This window comes from Stereum hirsutum, assembly GCF_000264905.1.
Source record: "Stereum hirsutum FP-91666 SS1 unplaced genomic scaffold STEHIscaffold_17, whole genome shotgun sequence".
NCBI lineage: Eukaryota > Fungi > Basidiomycota > Agaricomycetes > Russulales > Stereaceae > Stereum > Stereum hirsutum.
Genome location: NW_006763147.1, coordinates 1,201,716 through 1,224,864, shown reverse-complemented (window position 1 = coordinate 1,224,864; position 23,149 = coordinate 1,201,716). Strand labels below are relative to the sequence as shown.

Here is a 23,149-nt window from a genome sequence, read left to right as displayed (position 1 = left end):
ACAGCAAAAGGGGGCCGACGGTACACAATACTGTTGGAAAACAAGGCGAGCTGTATGAGAGCTGCCACAATATTAGTCATCAAAATCATCGTGAAGGACTAACGATGTGGGTGCTTGAACTAAATTCGGTGAATTGAACGCGCCAGAAATCGTAAGTTTAGTGTATGTAGGCCCTGAGCGGTGTACTTTAAATTGTTTGAGATGCTTGCGAATGACGCTACTTGGTGTCGTCGTACGAGCAACGTCCACGTATCACAGCCTAAAGCTTTGAAGATAAGTATGGTCTCTTCGAATACAGCTGAGGGTAGAAACGATATGCACTCGAAGCAAAATTTCGTCAGGCAATAGTTCGCGGTAGAAACGACTGAGGAGGCGTGGCTGAGGGCGATAATCGAGGCGTGGGATCGATGCCCCGGGGAAAGCCGGGTCATTGAACAGCGATTACGCCACTGTGGCCTGCGTTTCCCAACAAAACCTAAGCACCGCATGTAATGACATCCAGACGTTGCTGCTAAAAATGCACTTAGAAAAGATTTACATGACTGGAACGGGCAGCCGATGCTACTCAAGGACGGACAAACATGCTCCGATGGCGGTGGCAGAAAAGAGTACAACATGGTCACTCATCATATACAATTGCTGGCTAGGTCGTGTAATGCTAATGAGCATCTGTCATTTTAATCAGCTCTCGTGCTCGTTGCCCTCTGGGTGACATTGAGCATTGGAATGGTAGCGGGCAGCTGTCACGCTAATTATTAGTAAGGTACTCTCTGACAAGGGCAAGGACCGTTGTGACTTACTTCACCAGACCAGAGTCTCCTGTGAAAACGTCTTCCACGGGAATGTCATTCCCATCCTCATCTTTGGCACGGCCAACAGTGAGCGTCGCGAGAACGGATACTACCAGAATCCAGATTGTCGTGTCGGCAAAATGGCGGCCGACGCAGACTCTGAAAAAGCACATAGCAATAAGCTCATCATCAGGGATGAATGGGAGCGGTTAATCCACGTACCTTCTACCAAATCCAAATGCAGACGCTAGTTCAGGATCGTTCTTGAACTCACCGCTCGCAGTTAGGAAGCGCTCTGGACGAAACGTTTCTGGATCTGGGTAGTGCTCAGGATTATGCAGGATGGCCCTGTCGAAGTCTCGTCAATTAGTACAGTTCTCAAAAGATCAAGAGTCGGAGAACATACCAGGAATTCGCAAAGACATGGGAGCCTACAGGAGAGTGAGACAACGTGTTTCTGACAAATGAGATGAAGAGTACCTTTCGGAATGAAGTAACCTTCGTACACGTCGTCTTCGGTAGTGGCATGTGGAATTCCTGTAGTGAAGGCAGATGAGGAGTGCTTGACCGATAGAAGCACACATATACACGCACCCAATGTGGCAACGGGACGCCATCGTAACATCTCTTTCGAAAACGCCTCACAAAACGGTAGTCGTGGTCGATCCTCGTAAGAAGGCAGTCTCTCCTGGCCGATGACAGAGTCGATCTCGTCCTGAGCCTTCTGCTGCATCTCTGGGTGCAGTACGAGCGCCAAGAAGAGCGACGAGAATAACGCGACATACTAGGTTCCAGTATGAGTAATATTGGCTGAGAGAGAGAATCAGGTCGCGCACTGAATCCACGGCGGCTGGAAGTCGACGTTTAAATCAGAACTGTAGAGGAGGAGACGTTCATCCATGAACAAACCTGAGTACAAAGTAGCGGCCACGTTCTTAATCTGGGTTTCTTCTTCCTTGGTAGGTTCGTTCCTGCATGACATCAAACCATCACGACTGAGTGACGGCCGAGCAGTTCCGTTTTTCTACGGGATGGTGAGGATGCGTCGGTGAGCAATGAGAATTCAGGCTGTACTCACGATGCTAGTCTTGACAAAGTTGAATGGGTCATTCACCATCTTGTGCGAAACGGAAGCCGTCTCTTCAGCAAAGGTTTTCCATCCCATTCCGGGCCATCGAGCGGGGAGATGTTTCACTGCACTGATGCATATCAACGACAGAACTAAACTCAAACAACGAAAAAAGGCAGGTGCAGAAAAGGGCTTACATATGGGCATAATATTAACAGGTGAGGTGGGTCTCAGCCCGACCAATCCTCTCTTGATGACTTCTTCCGCCAAATCTACATAGCGGTCGCTGACATCGGACTCGCCCAGTTCATAGCCGTAAGCGACGGACATGATGATCGCCGTCGAGAAACTGTATTTGTGTTACTTCATCGTGACGGGTCTATGAGGTATAAATTCTTACTGTCTGATGTGGCGTACATATGCCTCAGGGTCTTTCACGAGGTTCCGCAGAAATTGGTGTGTCCTCGAGGTCTGCATGGGAAAGTAGGCAGTTGTAGCCCGTGGGCGAAGACTCTGCTCAGCCACCTTACGTTCAGCCTTGTAAATATGGCTATAGGCCTTGAAGCCTACGCTCCAGGACGTGATGCCCATCCTGACCAACGACCAGTCGGAAATCAGCATAAAGTTATCGGGAGGCTACGAGGATAATGCAACTCACAAGTCCATATGTGGGATCGGAGGACGAGAGGAATAGATGGAGCCCCGCTTTTCCAGAAGATCTCTGGCAATACGGGAGGAGTTGATGATGATAACGGTTTGGCCGAGCATATTTACACATATCAGGTCGCCTGGGGGATGATGAAGTGTGAAAAGGAAGTCGGGGTAGTTGGGGCAAAATGACTGACCATAGCGGCTCCCCCACTCCACAAATCTTTTCCAAGCGTACTCTTTGGGAAAATCAAGGATATTCCCGATGATAGGCAAGCCCTTGGGACCTGGGGGGAGAGGCAGGCCTTTTGACGCTCGTCTCCGTCGCAGGTAGAGACTGGAGCGCCAGAAAATCAAAGCAGATACGATGAGAAGAAGCGAAGGCAACATCGTTCAGTGGCTTGGGGAGAAAGACAGGGGAAGACGAAGAAAAGCAAGTGGTGAGCACATGGTGGAAGAGAGTTATATAGACGCTTCTCAGGAGGTATTGCACATCACTCAAAACCGGAGGAGCCGTTCTAATGGATGCCGCTCTTGTACATAGCCGACAGAGTTTTGTCTCAAGAAGAAGCGATTCCACGAAGATCAATGAGATGAGGGGACGAGGCTAATTTTGTCATCGGAAATCTGATATATCCACCCTTCCGTAGGAACAATACCCAGGTGGCGTTTCAAAATCAGCATGACAACAGGTTCTTGTAGGACCTAAGACATTTTGAAAGCTTCACGGACTAACAAAAGAGAGCTAAAAATATGACTCACAATAACAAGCAAAATCTACCTCAAACGCAAGGTACACCCGTTGAAACAGCTTTCAGGGAGGTCCATAACTATTGGCGTACCACCGGAAAAGAAGGATGGACGGCTGTATCGAAGTGTCATGATCTCCTATATGTTCGAAGGCTCCAGGTCCCCGTCTGTCCAGGTCTGTCGTTCGCAGACAAATTTCGTCACGTACCTGTACTAACGTAATTGTGTGTACTCCTAAATGAAGCGAAGGTGGATCAGATATTACTTACGGCCTCACTGCCGCGGTAGATGCGGTAGCCAGAAGGTCCAGGACGACTTTGCTCGCTACACTGGGTGAGAACTACATTCGCTCAACCGAAAGAAGTTAGTTCCTTTGCCTCGTGCTACAACGCCTGCATGTCTGTTTGCCCTGTTTCCGTCCGAAAGTCCTTGCTATACTGCAAGCGTTAGTATACCGTCCCTTTGTATTACGGAGTCGTCATCGAGAGCTGTATATCAACACCCAGGACATGACAACCAGATTCCCTTGGCCTGTATACTGCGTATTCCGGGAAGGCATGCCGCTGCAGTCCAGTCGATATACGGCCGCACACGGCTAGGTGATCGTGGAAACGCCGCTGCTGGTAGGAATTCCGTTTCGAAAACCATTGCTCCTCAGCGCCGAGCGGAGCGGCGCAACGTGGTGGAACGAGAGAGGCGAAACAATAGGAAGAAACAATAGCGTAGCTCACGCGAAGACCGCCGACGGGTTCTGTATGGGAAGATATTTAGGTTGTCGGAAGAGGAGTGAGAGCGGGAGGGAATCGAGGTGAAACCGGTGGCGTTCGACTTCTCACGGCCAACTTTAGCGTTTTCTGTGTGATATCATTCCTCTTCTCCTCATTCTCTTTGCAATCTTGAGTCGGAATGAACTTCATACAGAAACATTATGTGAATAATGACCTATCCCTTCAAACACGAGACACCTTCCGATCAGCCATCACAGACACGGAAAACAAACACAATGGACGGACTAGAAATGGCATCTCGAAGGGAATCATCCCTTTCGTGTATTGCGAGCTATAACGGTACCAACATAACTAAATATATATTGATGATGGTAAGAGTGGATGACGTGCTGTCAAGGAGAACATGCAGAAGAGAAGAAAACAACAGCTTGCAAAGAAAGCCAACATTGGAAAGAGAAAGCTGACACTGAGAACAACAACGATTAAACAGACTGACATTGGCGTGAATGCACGTCAAAGGACCAGGTGAAACGTAACAGTAGAAGAACAACAGGAAAGAGTATGGAGCGATGCATGCAGGTGCAACAAACATCAAGCAAGAAAGCTAGAGGTGGAAGAAACAGATGGGATGAACGCATTGTATGCTCATGAAGGCAGGTAACCGCATTGGACTGACTGAGGGACACAGCAGAGGTAATGAGAAGGATGGAGGGATACGTGCAGAGTCATGATGGAACATGGATATTGGTACGAATGACGACGCGAATGGCAGAGGTCAGGAGATGAAAAGAAAGGGGAGCTCGAGGGGGAAGGTAGAGGATGCAACGTAGGGCAGGAAAAGACAGAGTATATGGCGTGTATGAGGCTTAATATGGTACATATGCTATGGGTAAAGGTGAAACGAATACTTTATGGATACATGATGCGTGTGCGGTTGGCGCAGACTCTGACATCAAGGTGAGAGACCGACAAGTAGAAGCCGAGAGTGTCCGATGTGAAGGACAGGAGGGAGAAACAAAAGCAGTGTGAGCATCCTTGGTGATAGGATGAAAGTTTGGAGATACGAGCAAGATGTTGGCCTCAAAGGGAGTGTAAGAAGAGAAATGTGGGTGATGCGTGAATGAGCCATGCACTAGGGGCGGTGGGGAATAAAAATTTAGGCGAGGGGGATAATATGAGGAAGGAAGTGGTGGGGAGTTCATACAAGACAACAAGAGCAACTGAGGCAACAGTGGGATATATATCGTAACATTTGGTAAGGTGTAATTGGGGAGAGAAAGGTTTATCAATAAAATAACGTACGTGGCAATACAATGTCCATCGCCATAGAGAATGATTTTCATGTACCATCGAGCGACACGTCCTTGACGGAACCAACGTCGACCTCAGATGGAGTGGCTGATGGAGGGTGGCGCGGCAACCAGCCACCAATCTCCCACCGACCCATCTGGTATTCGTCTCGTTCTCGCTGCTCAGTGTTAGTCACTCCACGAAGGATCATGCTGAGCCGCTTGAAGTCGATAGGTTTGAGGATCCAACCGTCGACACCGATCTTCGCTAGCTCAACGCGCTGTCTTTCCAACAACGATGCGGAGACAGCGAAGATAGGTATCCGCCCGTTAAGAGCGTGTGACACTCGTTCCTTGTCGAGGTCGAGGGACATCTCGAGCAAGCGGATAGCTTCCGTTGCTTGGAATCCGTTCAATATTGGCATCCTGCATACCAGAGAGTTATCAGCTCCATCCAAGAGATAGAGAGAGGATGTTGAACATACTGGACATCCATCAAGATGATATCAAAGTTCTGATCAGACTTGACCATATCGACACCTTCTTGGCCGTTCTTGGTGTTGACCACAATATGACCATCAAGCGTCAGCCGCTTCGCGAGGATCATGCGATTGATGTCATTATCCTAGGAACAGCACTCGTCAGTACTCGCCACACCGGAGAATAACACAACCAAAGAAGCCCCGCACCTCGACGATCAACACCCTCAGACTTCCGGACCTGGAAGACTCTCCAACAGCAGTGGCCTTCGAGACGCCGTCCACTTGCTTCGTTGTCTTGGGCAATGGCAACGATGATGGCTCCTTCACGTACATAGACGACCTCGGCACAGACTCCCTCTTCATCATCTTTTCTTCCATCTCGAACTCATCCACCTTCACGGGCCGTACGGGCATACCAGAATCCCGCACCGCGAACGTCCCTGGTACCGATGGCGGCATCTCCGACGACGACGACGACGTTCCAAGCCGATTCGTCCCCGGACCTCCTCCACCCAGACTGCTCGCAAGCGCGTCCACGAGACTGTCCACCTCGCGACTGCTCCCAGATCCGCGACTGCTTGCCCGCTCCCGCGACACACCAGACAACGGTGAGGGTGCCGAAAAAGAGCGCTCACCAGGGTTCGTCGATAACGGGAAGGGGAGGAGGAAAGAGAACCGACTGCCTTCGTCGACCTTAGAGTCTACGCGGAGCTGGCCACCGAGTTGCTCGACGACCCTAGCAACCACCGCAAGACCAAGCCCTGTGGCGCAGGACAGAAAGAAAGTCAGTCCAGATCGTGCTAAGAATAACTCTACGGACGTACCGAGACCAGGCGTGTTACCTGTCTTTGGCAAAGCCGAATCAACCTGTTCAAACTCGCGGAAAATACTCTCCAGCTTGTTCGCCGCTATGCCACAGCCTGTATCCTGTACGACAATTTCGACGGCAATAGAATCCGCATTCCGAAGACCTATGGGCTCTTCAAATGCGCGGCAGGTGATCGTGATCCCGCCTTTCTCAGTGTATTTCACTACATTAAACACGAACAGAAAAGACCTTTAGATGCCGAAAAGAGAAACGAAGTGCAGTGAGTGAGAAACGTACGCGCGTTAGCCGTCAAATTCGCGACCACTGTCCGAATCTTGCTCGAGTCGCCGATGACCATCCGCGGGCTATTCTCACAGTCGATCCTGAACTCAAGGCCCCGACGTACGGCTTCCGACTTGTAAAGGTTTGTTGCCTCCTCAATGATGAACGGTAAATCGAAAGGCTCGCTGAAGAGCATTTCGTGTCCGCTCTCTAGTCGTGTTAGATCCTATGTAATAAAGACAGCCGAGTAAATACGGATCGTTTCCGGGCACAGTGCAGACTACTCACCAAAAGGTCGTTGATCGTGAACAACAATGACTAGATCCGACAAAGCAACGTTCAACAAAGCTCCGGAAAGGACAGGCATGCGTAGACGAAATCAGGAAACCAGACTGACCTTCGACGCCGCATGGGACTGGCTGAGATTCTCTCTAGTTTCGGAGTCCAGAGATCCGCTGAGAGCAAGTTCAAGGCAACTACACAAACGTTTCACAAGTGATCAGAATACATGCACAGCGGGAACTTCCGACGATTGAGACAAACTCACTTGATAATATGATTCAAAGGAGTTCGGACTGCGAAAGAAAGAAGCGTTAACGAGTATCATCAACCGCTACTTAACAAACGATATATTTTACCTTCATGACCCGCATTTGACAGCAATATATTTGTCAACTTCGTCGTCTGCAGCGCCGTCTCTTTCTGCCGCCAGACCTCGATGAACTACGCAAGATGCAAACCAAGTCCAAATAAGCAACCGTCAACCCCAACAGCGGAGCTTCCACGAGAAAAGGTAAAGAGGGACAAGACGAACCTTTCCATAAACCAACGCCAAAACGCCCGCCGTCTCCAACTGCTCATCCGTCCAATTCCTACACCTCCCCGCAACCTTCTCACTCCATACCTTAAAACTCTTCCTCGGCTCCAAACTCACGCTATCCGGCCCCGCCCCCTCCTTAAACGGCTTCCCCGCCCAATGCACATGTCTTGGCTGTCCCTTCCTCAAAAACGCAATAAAATCGTTCCCTCCGGGACTGAGCGGCACATGCAGCAGGCCCGCTATGACTTCGAGGCCGGCGGAGAGCTGCAGGTCCGGAAAGTCCTTGGTGACAGCTTGGGAGACCTGGATCATCGTGAATTGTTTGACGCGCAGGTATTCGGCCATGAGGAGGACTTCTTGGCCGTGTTGGTTGGGCCCGAGGATCTTGGCGCCTTCGCCGATGACGAGGACGCCAAAGTCGGCGTCGAAGAGGCCGAGGAGGTCGTCAGCATTCGAGACGATGTATCCAGTTGGATGTTGGTCTGATGTGAGTGTATTGAACTGTGTCATGCAAAAGGGTAGTTCAGAACTGTTATGACTGAGCAGTTGTATTTGAAAGGATGATACGCACCAATTTCCGAGTATGCAACCGCTGCGCATAGCTCAACCGCTCAATATTCCTCGATATCGAATCACTTAGCAATCTCAACATCTGACGAACAGGGAACGACACTCGAATCCCATGGTTTCCATACGAATGGCACGCAACGAGGCCCCAGAGTGTGCCGAAGGCCATTATCGACTACATTGGCCCAATGCCGATAGAGAGTGCCAATGTCGACAGAGAAAAGGGTAAGCAACACGAAACTACGGATATACGACTGTTCGACGTACCACAGACATCGACGACCTCACCCCCATATTCCCCAGATCTGGGGCGGCGAACACGACGGCATAGCATATGAGTGATAGGGGGACGACGGCGGCATGGACGCTCACATTTCAGGTGGATCGGGCTCATCGCGCGGAGATAGCAGTGCGTCATGTTCTTTCAAGCCAACACCGACGATGTGCCAAACAAACAAACAACCAATCAATCAATCAAACGATAAAAGTGAGCTTAGGTGCCACACGAGATCGAGCGAGGAAAGTTCTCACCAGGGGTGTTTCGAGGTCCTCTCTGCTCTTCACGACTAATCGAGCTGTGACCTGCTCGCGGTCATACAACAGACGCATCTTGTCTAGTGTTAACAAATGACGGGTGGTTGATTAGCACACAATAGAACGATGAGTGAAGCTCGCCACACTCACTAATACAATACAACTCTCGCGCCTGTCCGTGCAGAATAAAGATAAAAATGATCAGCTCAGAAGACGACAACACAAACGGTCGAAAACCAGTATGGAAACAAACTCACCTGCGCCGGAATATCCGAAGCCGGAAAATGCAACCCCTTATAAAGATCATGCGTCCGATTCCAATCCACCAACTCCGCCACAGTCTGCCCGTTCCAGTTCTCATCGAACTGATAAACCAGCACCCGATGAAACTGCGTCAGATCCTTAATCACGCCCACCACAATCTTCAAAAACCCGTCCAAATCATTCGCCGCCCCGAGCTGCTCGTTGATCTGCGCCATGACCGCAAACACGTCCATCATGCCCACCCCGGAACCTTGTGCAGAGCGCCGCGTCCCCCGACGTGTCGTCCGTAGGAGAGGCCCTCCGCCTCCAAGTCCAACGGGGCCCATGATTCCAGGTGTAGGAGAGGAGTACGCGCCTGAGGCAGACGCGGAGGACGACATGCGGCTCATTTTTCGGATCCGTTCGAGTGCGGGGAGCGGTTTCGCATGATTCGTCGTACTCTCCAATATCTCTGCCGCGCTAGGTCTCCAATCGTCCTGCCCGTCCAGTCCGCGGACCTCCTCCCCGTTCTGAACGGTGGTAGTGCTCCTCGATGCCTGCGACGTCATTCCAGTCGTAGTGCTCGACGAGTCGCCCGATCCTGCGCCTGCCCCGTGCCCTCCGAATACGTCCGGAGAGGACAAGGGCGGCCTGGTGTGTGGTGGTTCCGCCGTCTCCATCAACGTCATTGTCGAGGCATCGGCCTGTCCCATCGACATCGACCGGCTCATCGCAGATCTCCCCACTGACGACCTCCCGACTGAAGACCTTCCCGAAACCAGCGTCCCTGAAGACGTAGACCCACCCGTACCACCCGAGCTTCCACTCCCTGCGCTCCCAGGGGACGACATCCCCGTTGTCGTCGAGTTGTTCTCTCCCGTCGGCGAAGGCATCGGATACAACGGATTGAACGTATCTCTCTCCAACTCAAACTCCAATATGATCAACCCCCCATTATCGACGACCCTCGACGTCGATGGTCCACCCGCGCCCGCGCCCGTCTCCGAACTGGACCCAGACGCGCGCTGTTTCGGTCGATGGGCTGCACACCAACAGCTCCAATACCTCCTCCTGAACTGGTCCGCGTCCGGATCGTCTGGATGTGCGCTCCCGGGCTCGCCCCAGCCATTGATGAGAAAGACGTGCGGGCTGTCATCTTCGTCTGTCGAGTGCAGGTCGGGATCGGGCAGGAACTGGATGTTATCCCAGAGCACGTCGACTTGCGAATCTGGGAGGATTTCGGAGAAACAGGGCAGTGAGAAGAGATAGCGCGGTGTGAGGCCCAGTAATTCTGCTGCGTTTTCGGAGACCTGTCGGACGGTGAGGGTTTCTTCCTCAGGGTTCTCTTGAATGACGATAAGAACTCCGAAGCTCTGGACGGCGCCTGGTGTTCGAATGGGCTGCGAATAGGGTTGAAGGGAGTGTATATGTAAGTAGGTTATCAATGGCGAAATGAAGAGGGTTGATGAGGAACGCTTACTTCGTCTTCACACCGAGCGAGTTTACCCTCGCGCCCAGTGAGGACGTGGTGACCATCGCCATCCACGTTATGCTCGAATCGGAAGGTGACAAGCTCATCCCCACTCGTCACAGACTGTTGACTCGCGCCGCTGACATTGCTGTTCCCGGTCGATGGGTCGGTCGAAGGATTAGACATATGTGCAGATCCGTCGTGCATACTGCCATCGCTGCTGTGAATGACGGCGACGGAACCGAAGTGCTCGTTCTGGCCGGTACTGGCAGCATTCGCACCAGAGGAAACACTGTCAGAAGAGGAAGAAGCGTCGTGACTGGAGCCGGGAGGAGAACTGATGCTGTTTAGTCCTGCACTACCACTGGGTTGACCAGAGTTGGAGCCTGTAGATGAGGACGAAGGAGCGCCGAGGTGCACGATGGTAGGATCGGTCATGTGGACCGGGGAGGACGTATGGCGCTCGTAGGGAGGACGAAAATGGGATTGGGATTGTGACGATTCTGAACCACCGACGACAAAGTCACCGACATTGGAGGTGAAGGCGTCTGAGGTCATCATGGTAAAGCTGGGAAAATGGCCAGGGCTGAAGTTATCGCCCTCTGAACCGCCGTAGGGACGATCTCCCTGAGTGGGGACGGGCTCGCCGGTTGGACCAGCCGTCATGGGCATGTTTCCTCCTCCGCCAGATGATGGCTGCGGGTTGAGAGACGTAACCATGTCTTTAGAAAGCGCGTGTATAGATGAAAAGCGACGATGAGTGTTAAGGCCTTCGTCTCCAGGAAAATGCCTGAAATTCGAGCCTTGAATCGGCCTGTGGTTTCGAGCGTTTTTCTTTGACTTTTTGGGCCTACTGGAAAGAGCTGATGTAGACGAGGGAGGGGAGGTCGAGGATTCGGAAGGATTGGAGTTGCTGCCCGAAGCGAAGGAAGACGATGACGGATCTGGGCTAATGTCTGTAGGAGATTGGGAGGGGCTAAACGTTAACTCTCGGGACGCATGAGCGCGCTGGAGAGAAGTATGAGGGCGTGGGGTTGTCTGCTGGACGCCGAGATCCAGGAAGTTTCTGCGTGGGCCTGAGAGAGCAGCCGGATCGTTCAGTGTCGTTATAATAGGTGATAGGTCGTTTGAAGAAGCGGAACGAAGTCCTGCGCCGTGCGCCGAGCGTGGCGCAGCGGCGTCCTTTGCGTTGACTTGCTGGTACGCTGGCCGTATAGAACGCGATAAAAGTGAGCGAACAGGGTAGACGAACGACGAGGACGACGTCGGCGAGCTACAAAAGTCGGTGCTGAGCGAGCTCGAGGACGGGAGCGAGGAGAGTTCACTAGCAGCACTCGAGCCGGCGGGCACAGGCTCTTCCTCGGCGCTAGGCATCGTGGTCTTGGGCTCGCTGTGGCACTCCTCAGGGTTCGTATGTCGGGCCGCGGCACGAGGCTTCTGCCGACGCGCTCGTCGTCGCCGTCGTCGTCGAGGGCGGAGAAAGGAGCGGGGTAGACAGCGGCGAAAATGTCGAAGCAAGTTCGTCGCCGGTCAGAGCGACTCGCTCCGTCATTGGTCGCTCCGTCGTCGCTCCACAACATTTCACGATCCGCCAGAACGTCTCGTCAATAGGGGTTTTATGATACGGGCGCTTCGACAACCTGGGGACAGAGATTTATGAGCCCAGAGATCGAAGTGGCCCCCGGTTCCACTCTCCCACGAGAGACTTCCCGCCGCGAGCGTGTCTTGTCCGCTCTTTATTTATTGTCTTTTTTTCTTGTACAACTCTCGGGATGCTGTCTAATTGTGCTTCCAAAGCTCGACATAAAGTTGTTGAAGAGAAGATGTGCTATAGTACCTTCAGCAGCCCCGAGAGCTCGAGGCGGAAGACACCGACTGCTGCTGCCTTCGTCATATGCGGGGCCGGCGCTCGAGGTGGAGCATTCTCTGGCCAGACAGAAATGAGCTCTGGGGCCGTATCATAAAACCCCTAATTCCCATTCTCAGCCGCCACATCCCGGCGTGCATCCCGACGATATTCCAATATTAATAATCTCAATGAATATCTAGAAAATACGCGATGTCCAAAGAACAAAGCTATAGTAACTCAGAATCAACGTCCTAGTTCCCATCTGACACCGAGCAAATATGCCTCAATCATCGCCACCGCCACACCACGTCTCCGAGCCCCTGTTCCAGCGCACCAAACACAATATCTAGACTCTACCATTCAGCATTTTTCTGAATGAGTAAGATCCCTACAGCCCAAACATAACTCTCATATAATCCTGTACACCTTCAACCAACCCAATCGTATCATGCGCCCCCCACTTCGTCCTCAAAAACGCCACCTCTCCTCTCTCCTTACGCTGTTCTTCTCCCTCTCCGCCTCCCTCTCTTCCCTCGACACTCCCACCCACAAGAACCTGCACGTCCCCCAGCCCGTCCACCTCCCACGTCCTCACGACCTCCTTCCTCCTCTCCCTCCTCGCCCTATAAACCGCCGCTTCCGCTCCCGGACCCTCACCACCCTCGCCGTCGCCGCCAAGGCGCGCCTTGGCGGAGGACGTGAGCGGGAGAGGTGGCAGGAACGGTTCGATGAATGCGGAGAAGAGGGTCTCGGAGTGTGAGAAGGGGATGTCGTAGTCGTTTTCGGCGTGTGCGAGGAGGAGGGGCGTTGTTAGGTTCTATCATAGCAGACGTAGGATGCAAGTCAGTTAGTCGAGGAGTAGTGAAAACCGAAAAATAAGATCAAGGCAAGGGGGGATAAACGAAACTGTATATAGAATGCCGCACTATGTCCGCACGATACTCGACCTTGCTTGCATACCGCATCGGTTTGCATCCGAAAGAATCACTGCAACCAAACTCTATCCTACCCCCCGTACCCCGATCTCAGCGCCTGCGTCTGCGTATACAGCTCGCTCCCGTCATTGGCAGATTAGCTCGAAGCCTTCCATCCCCATGTAAATCGTCCTGAGTGCACGAGCAATTACCAACCCCCAAACCTTGTCCAACTCCAACTTAACACCTCCAAACACCCGAGCTGACATCCCTTCCTTCCTTCCGACCTTTGTAAACTTTGTATTCCTTATCCTTACGACAGATCAAAGCCCGAGCACGTCTCGTTCTCACCACTAGATTCAGACATCCGCAATCGACCGACCGAGATCAAAGTAGTATCGACCACCCAGAATCGGCCACGCTCAAGGGCAGATCACTGTGCGAGGGGAAATGTACTGGGAGGGTACCGATGCGATATGTATGTAGCATGTTGGCCCTGAACCCAGGACTGGGGACAGACGAAAGGCGACCAACGACTGGGAGCGTGCGTATACATACGTTGAGTGCCGTACGACGCTCCGTGAAAATTGCCCAGGAGGTACGCATTTGAACAAGAGCTGTGAATAGTTCGAGATTCACACACGGACGGCCTCCACGAAGTATAATCAACAACACATAGAGTTCGACGTCATGACCTTGCGGCCCGTCAACTGAGCCTTTCTGCTCGTTTGGCAGGCGAGACTTTGCTCACATTCGTGGCGAGAATTCAATTCGTACGTGCTTCGGCCAATTTGGGCCACATCGATCTACTCTGAGAACGCAATTGTGTACACGATGCAACGCATTACGGTTGTAGCCATAGCCAAGGTAACTTCCAAACCAACTGTGGCGCGCACGAGAACGAGAAAGAAGGCAAAGAGACGAACAAAGGTACGTACCGTGACCTTCGACAACGAATTGAATGGCTCCTTCAAGAACTTTTTGAAAAAGTCTATGGCGCACGCACAGAATCCACGCCACAGTACCAGTTAGACAGCTTCAACAGCACCGAAAATGAATCAACAGCACTCACCAGGTGCGAACGGAATAACTTGCAACGGAGCCATGATCGGAACCGTCCCCAACACCATATACGTCTCCAACAACGTCGCAATCGAGCTAAACGGCGCCAACAACACCATGCCTCTCAACGCCTTCCTCTCCTCCCTGTCCCTCTCGAGATTCTCCATCTCCAACTCATGAGCCAGACTGACCGCCACGCCCGTCCCGAGACTATTCCCCACAACCAACACATCTTCCCTCCGCACGCCCATCCCACCGACTACTTCGCCTCTTATCTGAGCCTGAGCCGTGGCGTCCGAAGGATCGCCACAGAGCCAATCCAACGCGGCCCTGGCATCGATCCTTAACCCCTCCTCACTCGGCGTCCCACTCGAGTCTCCGAAGCCTCTATAGTCGATGGCCAAGACGTTGACGCCCAGTCTACTCGAGTAGGCTTGGTAGTGTGATACGCGGCGGTGGAAGGCGCGCGTCGCGGCGTTGCCGTGGAGGAAGAGGATCGTGGGGCGTTGGTGGAGGGATTGTCGGATCTGGGAGGGAGTTGGGGGTTGTGTGAGGTAGGAAGTTGCCGGCGTGATGAGGTCATTTGATGATGATGAGGAGGAGGAGGAGGAAGAAGGGAGGAGAGAGCGGTAGAAGGGCTCGGAGAGGGTGAGCCAGGCGCCGATGGATACGTTGTCGGGGGTGGAGATACGGATGTTTAGGGTTTTATACGCTGCAGTGAGAGATCATGTCAGTGTATGCATTCATCCATTGATAGATTCAGACATGAATGGATGATAAGAAGTACCTAGTCACTGTTATGAGCAGCGTCAGGACAAGGTGCATAAACAGTTAGCAAACAAACGTACCTTACTATTCAATACGACAAGTTCCCTAATCTACCTGTTTCCACGACACGAAGAGACATACTCACGAGCAAGGCCATAGTTCTCCGGATGTTCGAAGTCCGCAAAAAACGGGAACTTCAAGTTGTGTAGGTAGACTACTCTGTCAAGCGACATGGTCAACCTCAATTTAATGCCATGAAAAAGAGATAACACTCACTGCCTCTGAATCGGTGGAATCATTAGCAGCACAAGTAAAGAACCATAGAGCAACCCGAGGAACCAGAACAAGGTATGCGCTCTGGCGATGAACCCATGATTGGGATGCGGTGGTGAACTTGGTTCAGGCATAGCTCGTAAGCGGTGTCCGTTGATCACCGGTAAGTAGTGACTACCAATTTTTAAAGGATATCACAGAGGCAGAAATTCCGGGATCTATGAAGGTGTTCTCGCCGCCATGCGAGACGTCGCGGTCAGGGTCAACGAACGGTGTGGCCCACGGCCAAGGGAGTTGAATTTGTAATAACTCCGCCCCGATCCGCTCGGTGTGGCGCGAGAACTCGAACAAGCTCCTGAGCCCTGCACGACCACCAGCTCTGCCTTCCTCCACTCTCTAGGCAGCTGTTGATGCCTCCCAGCCTACGACCGACGACGTCCAGATACACGCAATAATGTCTAACGAAAATACCTCTACTCCTCCCATTGCCTCGGTGTACCAGACAGACCGGGAAAAGGAGAACGGAACGAACGTGAATGATGACTCTGCTATACCCTCTTCTGCCGCTTCTGCTACTCTTCGCGCTCAGCCAGTACGACGACGACATGGTCAGGTTGGATGGTTGCTTAGCATAAGGCCATTCCAAGGCATTGTGCGTGATATTCGTGCTCGAGCACCGTGGTACTGGAGTGACTGGAAGGACGCATGGAACTATCGAGTTATCCCCGCTACTGCTCTCATCTTTTTCGCAAAGTAAGTCGTTATTCTCCCTATGGTCCCGTCCTCGGTTCTGTGTCGTGTCTTTCTCTTCATTTCCACTCAACGGTGCTGTCTTTCTCGTGGTTGGTGTTTCTTCAGCACCGAAATCACACACATCTCGACTCACGCAAACATCAGTTGTGGAAACTGCTCAGACCAGCTGACGGTCTGATCCCACGAAAGGTTTGTATTTTCGGAATCTTTGCGTGCATCTCTACTCCGCGAGCGGTCTGTATCCTGCCTGCTCGGGCATACAATAGTCACTTGCTGAGGTGGGGAACCACTATGGCCCATTGCGGAAGACAGTCATGCTTCTATATATGGCCCCCTTCATCGTACTGGTGGCTTCACGACGTCCAGTTGCGTCAAATCCATTTCAAAATATCCTATTCGTTATCATACCTCTCAGCCTTCTCTATGTCGAACTAACGCCTTCCATTTATCCAGTGTACTCCCCGGCATCGCCTTCTCACTAGATCTTATAGAAACCACAGAACAATACGGCGTGTCAGAAGTCCTCATCTCCTCCTTCATGGCTGCATTCATATTCTCCGTCTTTGGCGCACAACCGCTATGCATCGCAGGGGTGACCGGTGTGTGTTTATTATCCTTCGTTCAACCACTAACACCATGAATGTATCGCAATGCTCAAATATTCAAGGCTGACATGTATGCGAATCGAAATGACAGGCCCAATTACGGTCTTCAATCAGACTATTTTCCGAATCATGAAAAACCAGCCTGACGCACCGGATTACATACAGTTCATTGGCTGGGTGTACCTTTGGGCTGCCATTCTTCACTGGATTACTGCCGCTCTCAATTGTATGTATACCTCCTCGGCCCTCTGCCATATACATATTCTTACCACCACCTCGCCACTCCTGCCCACTCGCTATACTCTGTCCTTGCTGATAGTCTATGCTCATTGTACACAGGGTGCAACTTCCTCCGTTTCGTCACCCTTTTCTCTTGCGACACCTTTGGATTCTACGTCTCCTGGGTCTACCTCCAGTATGGCGTCCAAGTCGTTACCCGTCAATTTCACGCAGAGGCCTCTAATTCGCCAGAGAACGATTCCGGACCGCTCGTTTCGATCATTCTGGCATTATTGATGCTCGTCACTTCGTTCCTGTTCAGGATGTTGTCCGGATCGACGTTCTTTCATAGACATGTTAGGAGATTTTGCGCTGGTAAGTTGGCCTCCATCCCTCTTGACGTTGTATATATTTGCGTCAACCGGTCATTGACGACATCTACGTGAACGCGGACGTGAATACAGACTATGGAATGCCGATATCCCTCATCGCCGCCTCCGGAATGGCCTACTGGGGAAGATTCAACCAAGCCAACCCCGAGACTTTGCCCGTGAATGGAGCTTTCCAAGCCGCCGCAGGCCGAGATTGGCTGGTCAGGTTTTGGGAGATAGATGGGAAGTGGGTGGGCATTGCGTTCCCCTTTGGGATCGTCCTATGGATTCTCTTTTTCTTTGACCATAATGTCTCGGTAGGTCCCTTCTAACCTCTCGTATCTGCCTACCCCTTGGCGCAGTTAGGATGCCTCTGGCTGACTACTCTTTGCGTGGTGTGTACGGCGTGGCGCCGGTCGTTGTTGATAATGCAGTCGTTAATGGCTCAGGGCTCAGAATTCCCATTACGCAAACCTCCAGGATTTCACTACGACTTCCTCCTCCTCGGAATAACGACCTTCATCGCTGGCCTCATCGGCGTTCCTGCACCCAATGGACTCATCCCACAAGCGCCTATACATACCACTTCGCTCGTCGTAATGGGCAGACCGTACAATGACAAGAAGGACGAAGAATATCCAGAGAGCAGTATGGAGAGGAAGGATCGGACGGGTCTACGGGAGAGAAATGGCGGGGAAAACAAGAATGGAAGTGACGCGAAGGAGGGGGGGACGAGTGCGGTTGGTCCGCCTGGAAGGGAGGTTCCCGTTGCGGTGGTGGAGCAGAGGGTATCGAATCTGGCGCAGGGGTCGCTGTGCCTTGTGTTGTTGACGGGTCCGTTTTTGCATGTATTGAATTTGATTCCTAGAGGTTCGTCCTTCCATTTTACTGTTGCGTTCACCAAGCATGACTGACACTGAGTCGTATGGAATGCAGGCGTTCTCGCAGGTCTCTTGTGAGTCCTGGATCCTATGTTTGCATGCTTTCAGCGTTCAAATTTGTGCCCTCTATCCAGTTGGTATATGGGCTGCGACGCCCTCCTCGCCAACGGCATAACACGAAAACTATTCTACTTCCTCACAGACAAAGCGTACACACCAGCAGACGAGCCTCTGCGCCGAGTCCGCAAGTCACGAATCCTTCTTTTTACGGCGGTGCAGCTTGTAGGCTTTGGTGCAACGTTCGCCATCACGCAGACGATCGGTGCGTCATCCTCCCTCCGTTCCCATATCTCTATTTTGCTGCTACTCGAAGGCCAGAAAGGCCAACCATGACCACAGTGGACTGACGGTGCGATGACTATGGTATAGCTGCGATTGGGTTCCCCGTGATCATACTGCTGTTGATCCCTCTGCGAACGTTGATCGTGCCGAGACTGCCATTCACAACAGAAGAACTGGCAATCTTGGACGGGCCAACTGCGTCTCCCTTCGTACGTGGCCTTCCTCATACGCCATTCATACATATCACGGAGACTCGGCTGATTGGGTTCTCGTGCCCCTTTCTGCGCGTGTCTAGACTATGGAGTCTGTTGGAGGCAGCGCTTGAATTTGGGGAAGGATTCTGTGCTGTGCGCACAAACTATCAAAATGTCGGCCGGTCGTTCTTGAACGCGATGAATATTTGTGGAGGTCATGGTGATGTTTTTGTTTTCATGGGTGCCACATGTGGCCCAACCCATAATGCACTGGCCATGCTTTCGTGAGCCCCTAGAAAGCCTCTGAAGTTCCTAATCTAATACTTTAATTTGGAGTGGGGTGGATAACGCCCCATATAGGGCAAGTGGATCCTTCCTTTTCGAGCATGCGGCTCATTGTGTGGCGCATGCTGCCTCGCTGTGTGGCTCCCGACGCTGTACGCCGACCATAGCTTCGGTGGGGTATAAAGGTCAATGGTATCATTATTCAGCAACCAAAGGGGAGTATGTTGTCTTCCACAGGGGAGCCAAATTCCCTCGAGTATGGATGCCAAGTAGCAACCAAGTAGCTTCGGGCACGGGGTCAGACATTTTCGAACGCGATGCTAAACACCTTCGAGTACTGGGGCGAAAGTACATGGCCCAATACTTCACCGAATATTGTATAATCGCAATTTACTTTAGTACTGCGAAATTGTCTTGCGGCCCCACGGGCACCTGCTAGTTCGTATCATTAGAGAGTTTTCGCCACCCAGAATCTGGGAAAATCTATTCTGGACTGGCGAACCTAGATTCTTCCCCTCGACACTATTTCGTGTACGCAAAATTGTGAAAATATTTCAGCGTCCTCTACACTTGTCGCTGATCACGTCTGATTAGACTTGCTAGAGGCAAGGAGGACATCCTCGCCTTGTGCACGCATTCCGCGTTCCATAGAATTTGAGCGTTTTCGGCAGATTCCAGGTGGCGAAAACTCTCTATTGCCCCACGAAGGGTTCTCCTTGGGGTGTATATATACATCCAGAATGAACTCCTGTGCGCCGTTCCTTTTGCAGCCATGACGCTCACTCAAGAAGCTATCGTTCTCCGAAGCTGGAGTCAGGCTTATTTCGGTGGGTCGCTCTCGTGAGAATCCATAAATCCTTGCAGATAATGTCGAGATTGGCCAAGCTATGTAGCAATGCAACGCAGGATGCTAGGCTTATATCTTACGAAACTTGGATTGACGTATCGTCAAGTTTTGAATGAGACAGTGAACGGCAGGTGACCTCAGCACGTTTCGACTGTAACAATGTTCGAAAATAGCGAAGGTTCTTATACATCGTGGATCCTCCCCCTGCACGACCATGCATTTTGCATTGACAGAATCACAGAGACCTAGGCATCAAAGTGTTCCTAACTTACGATTACTGGGAACGATGTTGCACGACGCTAGTGCCAATAATATAAGTGTACTCGAACTATGAGTACATCGTTAGTTCTTTCATGATTTCCTCCCGTGTCTTTCTCCTGACTGAAACCTTGCACCCCAGGTTCGTCGTGTCGAGTCCAATCTGGTTTGACTGCCGCAGACCATACTCATCGTGTTTACACTCGTCAGGTACTACGATGAATTGACATCACGAAACCGTGACGCACATGGTTCATATGATGGGGACCTTGGATACTTTGCCACGCTGGTGAAGGAGAGGGAGCTTCTGTGTTTCAAGGCTATGAGAAACCAAAGCTAATCAATCACCGGTGCCAGGACTCCATCACAGCCATAGGCGATATGTTCATCTCCTGCTCTTCTCGCCAAGACTAAAACCCCTCAACTACTCCAGCAAGTCCGTTCGGGACTGTTCTGGCTCACAATGTGCTCAAGAGCTGAAGACATCTCCGTCAAACGAGTGAGCTAAACTTCATTATGATCTCTTTGAGCAGACAGCCTTTCAGAATGTGGTTCTTAGCTCGCCATTCGTGCCGTCATCGGCATTTTATAGATTTCTATGACAGACCGAGGCACAGTACACTGAGGGGTGGATCTCAGCGCTTTGTACTGTGCCGGCATCTGATGTTGATGCATGATAGAAGATTAGCTCGACCAGGATATGAGGTTCACAACATGGGAGATCAGCCGATCAATGCAATGCTACGATGCCCCCTTGAGCATTCTGAAACACTCTGTTCGTGTGGTTGACCTCTACCGCACTTCACCCTCCTCTAAGATATCTCAGCTTCTCCTCGGCGTTTCTGCGCGCTCATGAGAGGCCTATGATGGGGTTCATTGTCGTGGAGTCAAAAACTAGTAGGAGAAATACTAACGTAAAGGCAAGCGCTTTACTGGAGAATAAAATCTTCATACAGTCCGCTGAGGGTCCATCAGGCCCTCCACTTTCCCCATCATGTCGGACGCCTCAGATTTACAGCAGGTCATCTTCGCGCTCGAGATTTGGTACGAAGCAGTGCTCTTCTTTCATGCTCTACTCGCTGACGCTAAATTTGCTACCAGGCAAATCAGCGACTATACCGCTATATCGGCCAATGGTGCGACCTGTTCTTCCTTACGAGTGTCGTTTGGACTCACCGTTATCACGCAGCGCTTTGGATTCTCGATTACTTGCAGACTCTCCCGATGGAAATAGAGGCGATCTGGATGAAAAAGATGTCTGGAAGTTCGCTGCTCTTCCTCTTGAACAGATATCTTTTCATTGTATATCTTGTCTGTCAAACTATCTCCGAGACACCAGGAACGATGAGTGACGAAGCGTAAGGCCCTTGCCATATTTCTGTCGGTTCTGGATGCCGACTAATCAAGCATCACCAGCTGCTACTCGTTGAATGTCATCCTCAGCGTCACGGAGACTGCAACGATTATTGCTACTAGCTGTAGGTCGCTTCATATTCTTTCTCTGGAGCAAAGTCATTGATTTTGTCGGCTAGGCTTATTTACACTGAGAGTATATGCCATATACTCCAAGAGCTTGGTGATCTTCATCATAGGCATGGTACTTACCCTCGCACGGTTGGGTACCGATATCGCTGTGAGTTGTGACTCCATAATTTGGCCGCCACCGACAACTAAATCCTCATATCTCGGGTGTAGAGTAACATCCCGTTAAGTGGTGAATCCACCCGAGGATCGATTTATGAGTCATTTTCTCGGTGTGCAGATAGTATAGACGACAGCAAATATAATGAATATCTCATGTGAGCACTTTATGTTCTCATCAAGCTTTGACATCCCTCTCACTATCCCGTAGAGGTGCGCTCACATCTCGTAGATGTCCTCATTCCCACATCCTGAATTCTGGACCGTAGTCTCGACGTCAATATTCGTCCTTGCACTCGCCTTCGACTCCTTCATGTTTGTCATGACAATAGCCAGGACGTTCAAGCATGGTAGAGAGATGCGAAGGCTTGGACAAGTGAGCATAACGCAACTCCTCCAGCGAGACGGTGAGAGCCAATAACAACTACGGTGTCATGAACTGGACGCTTATCTCGACTCTTCTTCAAGGTATAATGTACTTCTTGTGCGTGCCGTACCAAATGCAAGGTCGGGCCGTTGACTGACCTCCGGCTCAGAGTAGCTGCCATCTTAGCCGCCATCATGGCCATAATACAAATTGTGCGCATGCTTTCCCTCCCGCTGTGAAAGTTACCGTGCTCAAGTATGATCTCTTTCTCTAGTTGAGTTATGCGCTGGGTGGAAATGTATGATCGTTTCCAACATACCAGTCGTTAGTAGTAAACTAACTTGAGCATCCTTAGTTGTCGCCTGCAACCTCCACATTCAGCTCCATACTATCTTCCTACTTCAATGTGTAGGCGACTCCCACCACGATAATCCTCATACCACAATCTAACTTCACAATCGGACCCGACAGCTTCCCCAATCTTCTCATCAACCGACTCGTCCTCAACCTTCGAATGTATCAACGACCTCGCTACGGTCTCAACACAACAACAAAACAGCACTCGAACCTCGCATTCGCAACAAATCGTATACTCGGAAACATAGGTGCCCCGCTTGATCCGGACCAATGGGATGAAGATTATGACATTGAAGGTACTTTTGACTCGGGGGATTCGGACGAAGTGGTAGACTCCCAGCACGGAGAGGAGAAAGACGGAGCGCTGAGGAGTCCTGCGACTGTGGATTCTGGAGTGGGTTACTCATCTGTCATCTGTGCTCCTTGCGTTCAGTTACGCTGACGTGTTCTGGCTTCATAGGCTTCAGAGAGCCCGGTGGACGAGGAAATGCAAATAACACCGGTACAAAGGAGCCTATCTACCGTGGCGGAGGATGCAGTGTGAAGCGACGATGGCACGATGCATTTGGCCAACAACGACTGGCGAATTTATTGTACTTGTTGACATATTATTTCATGCTGTACATGACCTTTATAGTTATAAACGAAGAGAATTGAGAGGGGGTTGGTTGTATTAAGACT

The 23,149-nt window shown here is 51.3% G+C and overlaps 5 protein-coding genes across 5 annotated transcripts; 2 read left to right on the top strand and 3 right to left on the bottom strand.

Moving 5' to 3' along the window:
- Positions 1–486: 486 nt before the first annotated feature.
- On the bottom strand, positions 487–2,923 carry STEHIDRAFT_86126 (cytochrome P450). Its single transcript, XM_007309436.1, has 13 exons — positions 2,706–2,923; positions 2,519–2,648; positions 2,261–2,452; positions 2,058–2,209; positions 1,870–1,985; positions 1,701–1,815; positions 1,628–1,641; positions 1,386–1,575; positions 1,272–1,328; positions 1,198–1,222; positions 1,014–1,139; positions 801–950; positions 487–740 (listed from the first exon to the last, which is right to left on the bottom strand). Exons 1-13 carry the CDS (start codon positions 2,896–2,898, stop codon positions 659–661), a joined length of 1,542 nt encoding a protein of 513 aa, XP_007309498.1. The 5' UTR covers positions 2,899–2,923; the 3' UTR covers positions 487–658.
- Positions 2,924–5,325: 2,402 nt separating this feature from the next.
- Positions 5,326–10,668, bottom strand: STEHIDRAFT_66042 (uncharacterized protein; the record flags this gene model as incomplete). Its single annotated transcript, XM_007309074.1, has 18 exons — positions 5,326–5,701; positions 5,761–5,900; positions 5,965–6,518; positions 6,582–6,788; positions 6,863–7,073; positions 7,136–7,165; positions 7,245–7,323; positions 7,395–7,422; positions 7,486–7,570; positions 7,662–8,168; positions 8,239–8,409; positions 8,502–8,539; positions 8,607–8,655; positions 8,766–8,848; positions 8,919–8,940; positions 9,026–9,557; positions 9,780–10,411; positions 10,492–10,668. 18 exons carry the CDS (start codon positions 10,666–10,668, stop codon positions 5,326–5,328), a joined length of 3,921 nt encoding a protein of 1,306 aa, XP_007309136.1.
- Positions 10,669–12,719: 2,051 nt separating this feature from the next.
- Positions 12,720–15,482, bottom strand: STEHIDRAFT_66422 (alpha/beta-hydrolase; the record flags this gene model as incomplete). Its single annotated transcript, XM_007309103.1, has 7 exons — positions 12,720–12,830; positions 12,882–13,148; positions 14,184–14,236; positions 14,318–14,566; positions 14,618–15,019; positions 15,221–15,294; positions 15,352–15,482. The coding sequence occupies 7 exons, from the start codon at positions 15,480–15,482 to the stop codon at positions 12,720–12,722; spliced, it is 1,287 nt and encodes a 428-aa protein (XP_007309165.1).
- Positions 15,483–15,758: 276 nt separating this feature from the next.
- Positions 15,759–19,290, top strand: STEHIDRAFT_86119 (anion exchanging protein). The gene is made up of 10 exons (XM_007309435.1): positions 15,759–16,101; positions 16,555–16,700; positions 16,798–16,932; positions 17,046–17,300; positions 17,390–17,613; positions 17,731–18,166; positions 18,233–18,251; positions 18,312–18,499; positions 18,607–18,728; positions 18,815–19,290. The coding sequence occupies exons 1-10, from the start codon at positions 15,803–15,805 to the stop codon at positions 18,842–18,844; spliced, it is 1,854 nt and encodes a 617-aa protein (XP_007309497.1). The 5' UTR covers positions 15,759–15,802; the 3' UTR covers positions 18,845–19,290.
- Positions 19,291–21,097: 1,807 nt separating this feature from the next.
- STEHIDRAFT_115077 (uncharacterized protein) lies at positions 21,098–23,012 on the top strand (the record flags this gene model as incomplete). Its single annotated transcript, XM_007309434.1, has 10 exons — positions 21,098–21,147; positions 21,205–21,239; positions 21,293–21,461; positions 21,520–21,581; positions 21,636–21,736; positions 21,799–21,902; positions 21,956–21,957; positions 22,014–22,120; positions 22,524–22,862; positions 22,929–23,012. The coding sequence occupies 10 exons, from the start codon at positions 21,098–21,100 to the stop codon at positions 23,010–23,012; spliced, it is 1,053 nt and encodes a 350-aa protein (XP_007309496.1).
- Positions 23,013–23,149: the final 137 nt, after the last annotated feature.

Bases quoted from the DNA above. Each gene is read 5' to 3' on its own strand.
- STEHIDRAFT_86126 (XM_007309436.1), bottom strand. From the start codon at position 2,898: ATGTTGCCTTCGCTTCTTCTCATCGTATCTGCTTTGATTTTCTGGCGC. The intron at 2,210-2,260 runs GTAAGAATTTAT...ACACAAATACAG, and splicing joins TATGTACGCCACATCAGACA to TTTCTCGACGGCGATCATCA. The intron at 951-1,013 runs GTACGTGGATTA...GTGCTTTTTCAG, and splicing joins GCATTTGGATTTGGTAGAAG to AGTCTGCGTCGGCCGCCATT.
- STEHIDRAFT_86119 (XM_007309435.1), top strand. From the start codon at position 15,803: ATGTCTAACGAAAATACCTCTACTCCTCCCATTGCCTCGGTGTACCAG. The intron at 16,701-16,797 runs GTGTGTGTTTAT...TCGAAATGACAG, and splicing joins ATGCATCGCAGGGGTGACCG to GCCCAATTACGGTCTTCAAT. The intron at 17,614-17,730 runs GTAGGTCCCTTC...TTGATAATGCAG, and splicing joins TCTTTGACCATAATGTCTCG to TCGTTAATGGCTCAGGGCTC.